The 13,674-nt window shown below is 52.6% G+C and overlaps 1 protein-coding gene across 1 annotated transcript; it reads right to left on the bottom strand.

Moving 5' to 3' along the window:
• Window positions 1–3,343: 3,343 nt before the first annotated feature.
• Window positions 3,344–8,375, bottom strand: NR4A2 (nuclear receptor subfamily 4 group A member 2). Its single transcript, XM_080621257.1, has 7 exons — window positions 8,299–8,375; window positions 7,263–8,128; window positions 6,605–6,734; window positions 6,359–6,522; window positions 5,809–6,011; window positions 4,888–5,066; window positions 3,344–4,791 (listed from the first exon to the last, which is right to left on the bottom strand). Exons 2-7 carry the CDS (start codon window positions 8,124–8,126, stop codon window positions 4,535–4,537), a joined length of 1,797 nt encoding a protein of 598 aa, XP_080477383.1. The 5' UTR covers window positions 8,127–8,128; window positions 8,299–8,375; the 3' UTR covers window positions 3,344–4,534.
• Between the last annotated feature and the right edge of the window lie 5,299 nt (window positions 8,376–13,674).

Below are 13,674 nucleotides of genomic sequence, written 5' to 3' on the forward strand. Positions count from 1 at the left end.
CATTCTCCACCTTACAGAAAACACTGCACTGGCAACTCAAGCAATCGCAAATCGTCTTGCTGAATTAAGCAGGGCTGCCATGCTAGTACTGTAATAAACCCAATACATTTATATTGCATCTGCATTAAGTTCTAGTTGTGCAGAAACCCCTTGCCTTCAGATTTTTACAAATCTGTATGCCTGACAGTGGTTTTTTTTTCAAGAGAACACACGCTTACACCACATTAAAATGCAGCCATTCCATAATTTACCTAGAAACGTACTTTGAAATAAAATAAAATAAAAAAATAAAAAAGTATCAAACAACCAAAACGACCCCAAACCCACAAAGCTGAAGTTTCTTTGCAGATCGTCTGCCTCCAAACCAGCCCAGATCACAACAGTCTAGCAAAGGCTACTACTTACTACTAAAATAGGGGAGGAAAGACAGAAGGAAATAGGAAAAACAGAGAGAGAGAGAGCACACCATATAGAAAATGTCAAATATGTCAAAACATTCATGAATACCAACATCTCCCTCTGCACCACAACCAGCTGTAAAGGTTACGTAGGGCTAACGCTTCAGCAAGTGCAGATTATGCAGCAGTGGGTTTACTTATACATAAAAAAAATAAGCTACAGGTGCATCCAAAGTGTTTTCATGTATGCAGCCGGCACAGGGATTTCTAACCACCACAGAAAAATCTAAAGGGTAAAATCACACAAAACATGAATTTTCCAGCTTTGACACAAATTCCTCTTGGCTGCTCGCTATGTATGTGACATATACAATGAGGATAATTAGGTAAAAGACTAAGAAAGCAAATGTTGCTGATTGCATTCCAAAACTAATAAAGCTCCTACACAGGTCTCGCGCCTGCAGTAATTCATCTCCCTGGTGCTACGCTCAGGAAAGGTGGTTTCAGAATACGTCGCGACACTTTCTTGTCCCTAAGTCACCGATGGTGAATTATATCGGAATTACCTCAGATGAGCACAGTTTTATGGACTTGAAGCGTAACACATGCAAGGCATACACAGCAATTACCCAGGCCCCCAGATGAATGAAGCTTAAATTAAATATCTCAAGTTGAATACGATGTACTGTATAAGCAAACACCTGCCCTTAGCTCACTCCCAGTTTGTTTGTCAAGTGCGTACACCCTGGTGTGTATGGGGGGAAATCACACCTTTGTGCAATCTTCTCATCCTTCCGCAAAAGGAGGAGAAAGGTGCCCAGTGCTGGAGAGAAACAACAGGACCGTCCACCACAGAACCGCACGGGCTTTCCTGGAGATAGAAATGTGACTTTTGGATAGATAAAAGCATGCATTGAAGGACTAACTCTGCTGCAGACAGTGCAATTGTATGAGAGAGACAAAAAAGTGAGGTTCAAATCAACCCAGTGGCCTGATAAACTACAAAAAGAAAAATCCTGAGAGAACAGAATGGAATGGGTTTTGTCTGCTTTCTCACACTAGACAAACAGAAAAAGCAGTAACAGATTTCAAAACCAGCACGGAGCTAAAATAATTAAGACAGTCACTAATCGAAAACATTGTAAGCTTACAGAAATAAAACCTTTTCATAAATCCTCCTAGTGATACTGCCACTTAAAAACTACTCCTTCAGTTCCATATTCTGTGTTGAGTTTCCACTACAAGCATTTTTTTAAGTGTCTCTACATAGCGCTTGCTTCTTTCCTTCCTTCTTCCATTCTCTTTCTCATTCCCGGGGGTCTGCAGAGCCAGGAATGACACAGACTCCTCTCACGGAGCCCCGAGACTCTGGTAGCCCTTTCCTCTCGACTCTGCTCCGCCTGCCGCGGGAGACCCCCTGCCGCGGGACGCCGGGCACCGCGACGTGGCCTCCCGCGCCACCCGCCCGGTGCCCAGTGCTTTGTGCTTGGTGCCCGGCCAGCCCCTAGTCCCCCCAGTACCGCGCCGGGCCCACCGTTTGGGAACCGGCCGGAAAACGATAGCCCCCGGCAGCGAAAGGAAAGAACTGCCGGGTGAGAGGCGCCTACCCCGGTGGGAGGGCTCCTACTCTCCCCCAGCTGCGGGTCATTAACGGCCCTGGAAAAGTTCTCGCCGAAGCCGCCTCGGGGAGCGTTCGGGGAAAGCAGCTGGTGCTCGAGGGGAACGGGAGCGGTGAAGGCTGCGGTGAGAGCTGAAGTCCCGGCAAGCTCCCGCGCCGGCGGCAGCACTGAGCTCCGGGAGACAGCGCCCGGCCGTGCCCCGCACCGCTCACCGCCGGCTCCGGCTGATGCCCCTTCTCACGAATCCCTCGTCTAACCAAGCCACCAAGACCCTGCCCGACAAACCCAGGGGGTGCCTTCCACCAACCCACCGACCCACCCACCAAACAGCTCCAGGGCCCGCCGCTTGCCCACGCCTCCCGCAGCGAACCGGGGTACCGACCGGCCGCCGACCGCAGCCCGCCGCCGGGCCAGCACCCCGGGGATCACACACACACACCCGGTACGGCACGGCTCCCTTGCTTCCGCGGGTGAGCGGTGGCAGCGGCAGATACGCGGTCCCTAGCTTCCTCACATCTCCCACACCCCCCATTTGTCCCCCGTGGGTCTGTCCATGACAAAATTATTACGGGGGTCGCACTTTATCCCCCCGGGCATTTGATTTGATTTTTTTTTCGTGGCGCAAGAGGCTGAAGTTTCCTAAATTCCCTGCCGCGCCGCCGGAATCGAGTTCCCTCCTCTCGTTCCGTCCTCTTTCCCGGGACACCCGTGCAGTGTGAGCATCCTCGTCCCACGCCAAGTCCTCTTTCTTCCCCCCTCGGGAAGCTCCTCAGCGCTCAGTGGAGCCGCCCCGCTCCGGGAAGATTCTCGGGAAACGGGACTATTTGGAAGGCGACGAACGGACAGCCCGGGCGCAAGCACCCCCGTGCCGAGCCCCCCTCTTTTGCGCTATCCCCGAGCTCCCACGGAGCCGAGCTCGGGGTCCCCGGTAAAGGCGCTCGCCTCAGTGGGCGGCCTGAGGGTGTCGGGGAGCCGGAGGGAGCGACGCCGGGGGAAGAACCCACCTCCGCGCGGCGACTTCTCCTCATCTTCCTCTTCCTCCCCCGAAGTAGCGCGCCGGCGGCCCCGCGGCTGGAGGGGAACCGCCCGCCCGTCTGTCCGTCTGTTCGTCTGTTCGTCCTCGGGGCGCCTCGCTCCGGCTTCGGCACCGGCACCGTCCCGCGTGGGGGAGGCGGGAGGCTCCGCTCCCCACTTCGGCGGAAAGAAGGCGAAATTCCATTCGTTTACATGTTTTATTGTTGTAAACATTAAAATCGTCTTTCTCAAAGAAAGAGTTATCGAGAGGGAAAAAATAAAACAAATAAATCAGCGTTTCGAACGGTCGTACACCACAGGGCGGGGGGAAAGGCAGTGACTCGTACCGTGTGCCACACCGGAAACGTACAAAGAAAACCACCACAGAATATGGCAATATTAAAAATATTACTCGAACGTAAAATAATATATTAACCGACAATTTTAGACATAAAAAACCGGAACAAAACAAACCAAAAATTCAAAGTGCTCAGTAATTTCCAGGGAGTTATGTATATTATAAGCACTCTGGAAACAGTCAAAAGCTGCTGCATGCAAGATTTGTTTAGCTTTAGACAACAAAATAATCAAGATATAAACTTCTTTTTTTTAATCAACATCAACAGTACATACAACACTTACAAACAAGGGGTGTCGGACGGTGTTTACAAACACGATGTGTCTCATTGGGGAGGAGTTCAGGGTTTGTAATACTTGTGCCCACCTATTTTACAATTGAGAAAACGTTTGAAGCTTAGATAACTACCAGTCTTTATAAAAGCTAACAGACTACATAGTGTCTGAAATACTATTTATAGAATATAGACATTACTGAAATAGCAAGTGCCTATAACATTGTCACCCTAGAGTCATCATGCTTTCCTGGTACAGAGAGATTTAGTTTTCTTTCTCTTTAGTCTTACTCTCTTTTTTTTTTTTTCCCCTTTTTTGTTTTTTGCAAACACGTTTAGTTTTTATTTTTAATTATTTTTTTAGAATTGTTTTCCATATTTCTTCATAAATAGGCACAGAATAATTTTTAAAAAGCCAAACTGCATCTGATAAATTTACAAGCCTTCGCCTTCTTTAATGACATGCCACCCACATAACATTTAGGTTGTGTATATATTACAGCTTTCTTTTACAGCAGAAAACTTTAGTCTTTAGGAGGGTGAGACTTGTGGGTCACTTTAACACTTTGTCACTGTGTGAGTCTTAGCTGTGTTGCCAGATATGTTCATCATTTTAATCAGAAGTCCTTAATAATAATTTCATGTATAAGCTGATAATAAAAAGTTTATACCATGGTGTTGTGTAGTCCATGATCTGCATCCATGATGGCCCAGAGCCAAAATGCCCACTCAGGTTCTGCCTGCAGGAGTTAGCAACACTGGTTTGGGGGTAGGGGGTGAGCACCCAGGGGTGCCACTAGGGGCCCAGGCCAAGTCCCCTTCAGCCAGGTGACATTTCTCTTCAGTTCAGTGCAAGTGCACAGGAATAGTCTTAAAAAGGTAAAGTGTCCAGAAAAAGTTTGTCGATTATTGCTGGTGGTGGCACCAAATCTTCCAGTTTCAGGTAGAAAATGCGTTGCAGCCCCTGCGTGCAAAGCGTGCGGAGTTCGGGGAGCTTCCCCAAGAGTTTGGACAAGTAGTTGGGGCGATTCAGCCCCCCATTATTAAAAGTCACATGGTCTTTCAGACAATTCACAATCTTGTTTTGAAGCTCTTCCACCCTCTTGGGTTCTTTAAGCCCATGCCGCTCTGTAAAAGAGAAGGATGTGGGAGGTTACGGGTGGGAGAGGGAGAGGAAGGTGGCAGGAGGGGACGGGAGCTGCCAGGGGGCTGAGGGACACTGACCTGTGACCATGGCCAGGGCAGCGATGCAAGAGAAGGCAGAGATATCGATGTTCATATTTTGCAAGTTGGAGGAAAATTCAACAATGGAATCAATCCACTCCCCAAAGCCGCGGACGCACTGCAACCGGTGCAGGACTACCCCGTTGCAGAAGATAAGCTTGCCCTCCACCGGGTTTGACCTGGAAGGAATGCGACAACCCCAACATGAGCAGATGAATGAATGAGTAAAAAGGAAAAAAATTAAATAGAAAGAGGAAGAAAAGAAAGAGTAGGAGAAAAAGAGAGAAGGATAAAAAATAAAGAGGGAAGGTGAGAAAGAGAAGAAGAGGGAATAGTGGGAGAGAGAAAGGAGGAGGGGGGGAAAGAGAGAAAGAGGCAAGGGGAGAAAGAGAGAAAGAGGCAAGGGGAGAAAGAGAGAAAGAGGCAAGGGGAGAAAGAGAGAAAGAGGCAAGGGGAGAAAGAGAGAAAGAGGCAATGGGAGAAAGAGAGAAAGAGGCAAGGGGAGAAAGAGAGAAAGAGGCAAGGGGAGAAAGAGAGAAAGAGGCAAGGGGAAAGAAAGAAAGAGACAAGGGGGAAAGAGAGAAAGAGACAAGGGGGAAGGAGAGAAAGAGACAAGGCATGGAAGTGTTAGAGCTAGCAATAGGTGGAGGGATAGAGATAGAGAGATAGAAACAGAGAAGGAAAAATAGAGAAGAGTGAAAGAGAATAAAAGAAAAAGAACAGATAAGAAAGATTTAAAAACAAAAAGAAAAGAGAAGATGGGGTGAGAAAAGCTAAACAACTAATTACTTGAGGAGCAATAAATGAAGGATTTAAGAGGCACCTAATTACCGAGGTGTTAATAAAATGCAGATCAGTGGACCCTGAAAGGATCTGATTCCAAAATGTCCCAGAAGCCCTCCCTCAGGTCCGGGCACTCACCTATACGCCAGCCGCAGCACGAACAGCTCCAGAAAGGCAGATTCGAAGAGTAGGTCCTGGTCTGTCTTAGGGAGGTCAGTGAATCCAGGGATTTTTTCTGCCCATCCTCGGATGATCTCCATAGAGCCAGTTAGGAGATCGTAGAACTGCTGGATGTGCTGAGTGTCATCTCCACTCATCTGGTAGTCGGGGTTAGCCTGGAACTGGAAATCCATTTTGAAAAGCGCTTAATGAGGTTCTCTAAAGTATATAACCCGTGAAATTACTAGCCCCGTTTCTAGTCAGGGAGCTGGGTTTTTACAACAATTAAACCTCGCTCTGACCAGGGAGGAAATTAGACGTTCCGGGGCAATTAATCCGGTTAGGAGCGGCACTCCAAGGCGGCCGCTCTCTGCACACAGAGGCCAGTGTGTGCATGGCCCGTGAGTGGCCACAGGCAGAGCCCCTGCTGTTTGCCCCAGAGCCGGCCCAGGGCAGGGGGGGCAGCCAGGTCACCTCTCCCGGGCCACGGGGCGCAGGTAGGTCCCTACGCGAGCTCGGTCCAGCTTACCCTGGAATAGTCCAGGCTGGTCATAGCCGGGTTGGAGTCGACATGGGCTCTCACCAGCGCACTGATCAGACTCACCGGGGGAGAGGGGGGAGAGGGCTCCTGGGGGCTCTTCGGTTTGGATGGCAGGCGACCCCTCCGGCCTTTGAGGCTGTCTGTGCGCACCACTGCAAGAGAGACAGGGCTCAGCCGGGGCCCGGCGTGGTGCAGCCAAGCATGGCTTGGGAAGCACAGCTCCCACAGACTCACCCTCCTTGACCATGCCGACGGCCAGGCACTTCTGGAAGCGGCAGTACTGGCAGCGGTTGCGGCGGCGCTTGTCCACTGGGCAGTTCTTGTTGGCCAGGCAGACGTACTTGGCATTCTTCTGCACCGTGCGCTGTGGGGGGGACGGGACCAGGCAAGCAGCATCAGTGGTCAGGTCCACAGGTCCACTCCTGGGCCATCTCCACCTCCCCAACCCCTGTCTTTACTTCTTATCCCTCCCTCTTTTTTTTTTTTAATTCTTTCTTTCTTTTCTTTTTATTTTTTTTTTTCTTCCCAAGGCATTTAACAGGAGAAAATTGATAGCGTTAACATTTGAGCTAACCTTGCAGCTCCTAGCTGTGTTTTATATGCCAAGAGGAGGGAAGGAGACGCTCGGTAAATACAAATCCGTGGGCATTCATATTATTTACATTCCTTGGAGACCTCCTCTATTTAAAATGATAAGATTATTCAATCAGGATGGTGAAATAAAGAGATCACTTAATGTTACCACAGGGAATTCTGTTCCACATGGTTAGCTCAGCCACAGCTCTCTGTCCTAACCGATTTCCGTCTGAAGCGGAAAGTGGCTGCTGGCCGCAGTGCCCCCCCACTGCCCTGCCTGTCACCCGCCGCCCATCGCCGATCACCCACAGCTCACCTTGAAGAAGCCCTTGCAGCCCTCACAGGTGCGGACGCCATAGTGCTGGCAGGCAGCGTTGTCCCCGCAGACGGCGCAGAGCCCCTCGTTGGATGGGGACCCCCGCGAGGGTGGCGAGGGCACCTGGCTCTCCAGCAGCTGCGGAGCATGGCCCAGCTGCAGCCCCGGGAAGGCCATGGAGGGCTGCTTGCGAATGGGGTTGGGGACTGCAAAGGCCTGCCCGTCCACAGCATGGTGGGCCCCGGCTGGCTCGGGGTTCATGGGGACATGGAGGGGCCCGTCGAAGCGCATCTGGCAGCTGGAGACAGGGGTGCCGGGGGGTGACTGCTTGAAGGAGAAGAGGGAGAGGCGGGAGACAGGCGTTTTGCGTTGCTCGAGCATGTGAGTGGTGGCCACGTAGTTGGGGTGGAAGTTGTGCAGAGAGGCAGGATCATCCCACACGGGGCCATGCTGCACCTGGAAACCGGGCGTAGAGGGAGTCGGGGGCGACGAGGGCTTGTAGTACACGGAGCCTGAGTGGGACATCATCTCCTCGGACTGAGGGGGGAGGTGGCCGTGCTGCTGGTAGCCGTGCATCTGAATGTCTTCCACCTTAATGGAGGACTGCTGTCCGGAGAGGGGCATTTGGTACAAGCAAGGTGGCTTCACGTCGTAGCTTGTGTTGTAGTTGTCCATAAAGGTACTGAAGCTGGGGAGAGAAGTGGTGGCAGTGATTTCAGTGTTGGTGAGGTCCATGCTAAACTTGACAAACTCCGGAGTTAAGAAATCGGAGCTGTATTCTCCCGAAGAGTGGTAATTGTAGCTCTGGGAGGCCGGGCTGGCTCCTTGAGGCGAGGACCCATACTGTGCCTGAACACAGGGCATGGCTGGAAACGAAACATGGTCATGTACACTCGGCCGCACAACGCGCTCCCTCCGCCCGCCCCGTCTCGTCCCGCCCTGCTCCACGCCGGGTACCGCGCTCCACGGCCGCCGGGGGGAAACGGGGCCGGCGGCGAAGCGCCCCTCCCTCACCGCGGGAAGGAACCGCACAAACCTTCAGCCGGGTGAGAGGCGTTTTCGGGAGAGCCGAAGGCGGACAGCGTCGGAGCTCAGCGGGGAGCGGAGTTTCCGCGGCTTCAGAGCACGAAGGAGGGCTCCAGCCTGCCCGGCGCGCTGGCTGAAACACAGACACACCGACCGGCTCTTCAGGCGTCCCGGGGCGGCGGCGGAGCGCGGAGAGTACCTGGGTTGGGCTCGGCTCGTGGGAGCTTTATAAATTGGGAGGAAACTTTCCACCGGTGGCTGCGCTCGGCTCTCGGCCACCGCCGGGCTTGCCCAGAGGTGTCAGGAGGAGAGAAGCCGGTCCGGTTCTCCGCCTCTACCGGCAAGGCGAGAGGCGAGTCCCCCACGGGGGGAGGCGGGCGAAGAGCCGAGGCTCTCGGGGACCGCGGGACCGTGAGCCGCCGCCGGTGCTAGGCGCGTTGACAGCCCGCACCGGGCAGCCTACGGGTGACACGTGTCCACGGGCGGTCCGTCCCGGGCTGGAGAAGAGCCGGGAGCGCCACGGCACCTGCTCCCACGGGCGATCGGCGGGACGGGACCGCGAAGCCGCCGCCGCTACCCCACGCCCCCTCCCGCGCCTCGCGCGTGGAAACCCGGTGTGCGCGTGGGAACGTGGGGCGGACGGACCGGTTGCGCGCGGGCACTCACCGTAGAGCGGTGGCCCTTACGCGCATCCAAGTGCCGGGCGGCGGCGGGGAGAGCGGCGGCAGCGTCGCGCCGGGCGGGCGAGGCGGGCGGACTGGCCCTTCCCCGCAATGTGCCTTTGTTTATGTGGGCTCCCCGCTCCACAGCCAACGTGCGCCTCGAGCCCCTGCGCGTCACCGCACGTCACCGCCGCACCCACCAATCCGCGCGCCGCGGGGCCGGCTCGGCCCCGCCCCCGCGGCGGCGCGCTCCCTTTGGTAAATTTCCGACGGTGACGTCACGCAGCAGGACACGCCCCGCGTGGGCGCCCCCTCGGTCGTTCCCCCCCCGCTCTCGCCCCCCGAACGCAGGGGAGCCCACGGTGCCGCGGCAGCCCCGCGCCGCTCCTCTCGCCACTCCTCGCGCCACGTCCACTCGCGGCACCTGAAGCTCGAGTGGGGCGTGGCCTCATCTGCATAGAGGGCGGTGGCGTCACTCGCCCGGCGAAAGGGAAAAAGTGAGAGCGGGGCGTGGCGGCGGCGCGCGTGTCCCCCACCCACCCACTTCGCGTCACCATTGACGCAACCGCCCGGCGCGACAAAAATAGCGCGCGCCCCGACGGGAGCTCTCCGGGGCGGCAGCCGCTCCCGGGCGCCCGCGGGCGCGGGTCCTCGGGGCCTCCCTGCTCTCCCCACACCCGCCTTGTTAGAAGAGGGGAAATCCCCTCTCTGTGAAAGCGAGGAGCCGGGAGCCGCTCCACGCCGCCTTTCATCCACCGCCTCTGCTCCCTGCAGACGCGCGCAGTGCTCCTTGTTCCACTTCCCACGCAAAACTGAAGCGAGTTTTATTTTATTCGCCCCCTGCGCGATGCCGACACAGCCACCCGCGGATTCCCCATTAATAGCACGAGTCCCAGGCAGCGCGGGCCAGAGCAGTGTAAAGACTCAAAGCAGAACCATGTTTGTGTCCTGGAGGGCGCTGCGCTCATTAAAAGCCCATCAGGCATCTTTGCCCCACAGGTGTGTCAGGCAGCAGCCGTAACGGGTCTTGGCCGGGTTGCTGGTCCAAAGGGGATGCGGAGGGATGGGAAGCCATAGTGGGCTCCGAATGCGGCTCAAACACCAGCTCTCTATCATCCCGCAAGACTCTCCATTGCATCCAGCCTGTAAAAGAAAAAGGCAGAAGTCAGATAATGGTGCTTCCTTTCCCACAGGAAACTGAGTCGGCCACATGCAGGTTGCGGCCTGGCTGCTTGCAGGTACCTTCTCTGAGATGTTCAGTAGACCCATGCATGGGATATGTGCTCAAGGCTGGGAGAAGATGCTTCCAGTTAAACTCCATAAGCACCAGTCTGCGCAGGATGACAATAAAAGGCAACGCTCCCAACATGGCACAGCCTTAACCCAGAAAGTCAACATTTCAAAACAAACCGCTTGCCTTACACAAAAACCCTACAGAGCACTTCGCTATGAACAGTTTATGCCAAACTGTGATCGTTCCTCCTTAATACATTCCTCTCGCTATGAGTCCTCACCCTTCACACAGGCTTTTCCCTTTCAGCTCCCAATGTAAAAACTCCAACACCCGACAAAACAAACTGCTCCCACCTCCTGGTTCACTCGCATCCAGAAAGACCATCTCCACTCTGCAGTTGTGCTCTCTTGCTCCTACAGAATTACTATTGAGATCTATCCAAGAGGTGACGAGACGATAAAGCTGAGTAAAGAGATCATGTAACGCTGTGAGACGCCTCTGATCTCAAGGGCTGTTTAACCATCGCATTAGTGGTTTGACGTGCTGCTTTGGCTTCGTCCCACGGTGCTTGCCTGACGGACACTGTGAGGAGCTCAGGCAGTCACCCCGCACCCATGTGTGCCCTCGGCCACCAGGACCCCGCCACAGAGCTGTCCCATCACTATCAGCACCAGCCAAATCACAGCAGTTCATATAGTCTGAACATCGCATAAGAAACTTAGTGCAAAGGCCCTTTTAGGGATAAGCAACACACCTAATTACCATATCCTTAGAATAGATGTAATATAAATTTCATTACTCACTTAAAAGTTCTAAAGTTAACAGCATAAACTTGAAGTTGAGTAATTAAGTAATCCTTATATAGACACTTATTAAAGTATTTATACATATTATCTTAAATCTACATCTATCATTTTGCCAATTAAAATTAGGACTTTAATTGCAATTAAGTAATTTAATTGCCAATTGAACAGCAAAATTGCTAAGTGACTAATTTTAATGCCTATTTTAATTACCAATCATGACTGGGGAGGGAGCTAATCAAGCAGTATCAGAGTAATGATGTGAAAAAAAAGGGAGAACAAACATTTGAGACTACATGCTTTTAAAAAAGAACTCTAAATTAAATAAATGCAAACACAATTTTACACATGTGGCGAAATGCTGTATTTTGGTGTCTAAATGCAGGAGCACAAAGAACACATTTAATTAAAAAGAACCGCTGCTCTCCCCCAGGTGCTGGTAGAAAAGGCTGGCATGGATGGGCCCCACACACAGCAAGGCCCTTCGAAAGTGTTGTGCTGGTCACAGCAGGAGCCCCCGTGAACACGTGAGATGCCCTCAACTCCCACAGCCCAGGGTGACGGAGAAACCCTGAGCCCAGCCACCACAGGGAAAGGGAGTGCCTTCCTTTCCCATTCCTGGGGCCCATTGTGTCTCCTTCCCCAAAGGAAAAGCACAGGCACACACATGCACATGCACACATGTGTGCACACATTGCTGTGTCATCACTGCTCCACTCCCATCGCTGGCTAGAAGACACAAAGGTGAATCACTGGCATTTTTGACCCATCACCAAGCATACTCCAAAAGGTAAAACACATCTTCCTGAAAAGCTCCACCAACCACTAATGAGGTTTTCCAGCTTGCAGCTCATTAGAACAGCTTCCATGGGATGATGCACTGCAACTGACCCCAAAGGCCGTATTTGGGGAACCATTCATGTGTTGGCCCACTTCAGGCACAATTGTTTGCAATAAAAGCACCAAAATTCATGTCACTCCAATCTGTGAGCATAGCACATTCCCAAGAGAAGTCAGGGGATATTTAAGGAACTGGTCTGTGGTTGCTGTAGTAACTCTAGTAGTAGAAAGACTACCACTGGATCCCAGTCACTGTGATTCGGTTCCTGGCCACCATGCCAGCCAAGCACTGCTGCTGTGTGCAGGGTTCATCATCAGCTTCGCAGCCAGCATGGCCAGACACAGTCAGTGCTGCAGCTCACACCCACGGGGGCCACCAAGCATCATAAACTCGATGAAACCCCAGCCTCCAATGTTTTATTAATGCTTAGAGCCTGAACTATGTTATGTGTTGGGCAGCTTTGGGCGTCATGGTATCGCAGGGACTCTGCACAAAGAAATCCTTTGTTTTGTACAGAGACAGCCTCAGCTCTGGCTCCTGGGTCAGACATGTGGGTTTGCTTCTTCTCTTCGCCAGGCCAGCAAGCCTTGGCTGGTGCCTGGTACAACAGCAGCCTCACTTGTGCGTATGTGTGAAGAGGGTGCTGCACCAGCAATGCAAGTTCTGCACCAGGACCTTCCCTGTGTGAAAGCACTTTGAATACTTGAGACACACACGGGTGTCCCACCCTACCCATCAAGTGCTGCAGGGTGATGTTTTGGGAGAAGGAAGCTTTGTTTCTTCTTCAACAAAGAAGAAGTTTAAGACTTACAAAAAGGTACTGGATATTGGAAGACACGATATGTACAAGTGGCTGATTTGATTCCTACCAGGTGTTCCTGCTACAGGCCAGGAACCTGTTACCCTGCCGGGGAACAAGGGGTTTAAAGAGACAGATCTGGGTCTCCCAAGCACTCGTAACTGAGCATTCCCACTCCATGAATGCACACGCCATGGATGAATGTTTACACTGACATCCACTGGTGTTATCACTGAGACATCAAAAATGAGTAGTGTCACTCAGGGTGTACCTTCCAGAGGGAAAGAAGACTGACCATCTTTTTGTCCAACCGGCACTTATTTGCAGGAGGTGTGAAACCCCAAGTGCAAGTTCAAGTGGGGAAGGAGGCAGGCTGCGTGCTCAGCACCAGCCTTGCACCAGCGGCTGGGCCCAGCACCACCAGGAGCTGCTGAAGATTGGTGTCCTCGTTGTGGTGGCTGCAGTGCCAGCACGGATGTCCCCTCAGGGATGTACCAGCAGCGCCAGCCCTGGAGCAGGGAATGAGAGCACATGCACCGTCCTGCTTTCCTTGCAAGCGACAGATGCCAGGAAGTTGCATGCTGATGTGAAGTTAGATCTCTGATGTGAAGTTAGAGCTGTCAGGGCACAAGAGGGGCTCATCACCAGGATCGGATGCAAATGGAGCACCTCAATGAGCACTCTGTTATTTTGTATTTTCCTAAAACTTCTACAGGAAGTTCATTTCCCCTCCTTTGCTGCTCTTAGTCCACTCTTGATACTTAGGGGTGCTGGTAGAATTAGGTGATATAAGATATTTATTACTGTGATGTCTATTTCTGCTTATATTCTTTTTAACATGTGATTATTCTATGGAAGTCTATAAAGCTGTATTTCTCCTTTCTTCTCGCCACCAGCATGCACAATAAGTCACACGTCAAGCTCTGCCTGCTCTGACAGCTGCAAACTCATGCTCCAGCGTTTGAAGCCCGGCTCAGTTCGGTCACATCATTCACCCAACAAAGATCCATTCACCACCTCATCGTTACCCAGGTCAAGGAACCGAGG

The sequence above is a fragment of the Psittacula echo genome (genome assembly GCF_963264785.1).
Source record: "Psittacula echo genome assembly, chromosome: 6".
In the NCBI taxonomy this organism is placed as follows: Eukaryota; Metazoa; Chordata; class Aves; order Psittaciformes; family Psittacidae; genus Psittacula; species Psittacula echo.

Coding starts and splice junctions, on each gene's coding strand:
- NR4A2 (XM_080621257.1), bottom strand. CDS start 8,126: ATGCCCTGTGTTCAGGCACAGTATGGGTCCTCGCCTCAAGGAGCCAGC. Junction 6,735..7,262: donor GCTGCAAGGGCTTCTTCAAG/GTGAGCTGTGGG, acceptor TCCCCCCCACAG/CGCACGGTGCAGAAGAATGC. Junction 5,067..5,808: donor GTGCTGCGGCTGGCGTATAG/GTGAGTGCCCGG, acceptor CATTCCTTCCAG/GTCAAACCCGGTGGAGGGCA.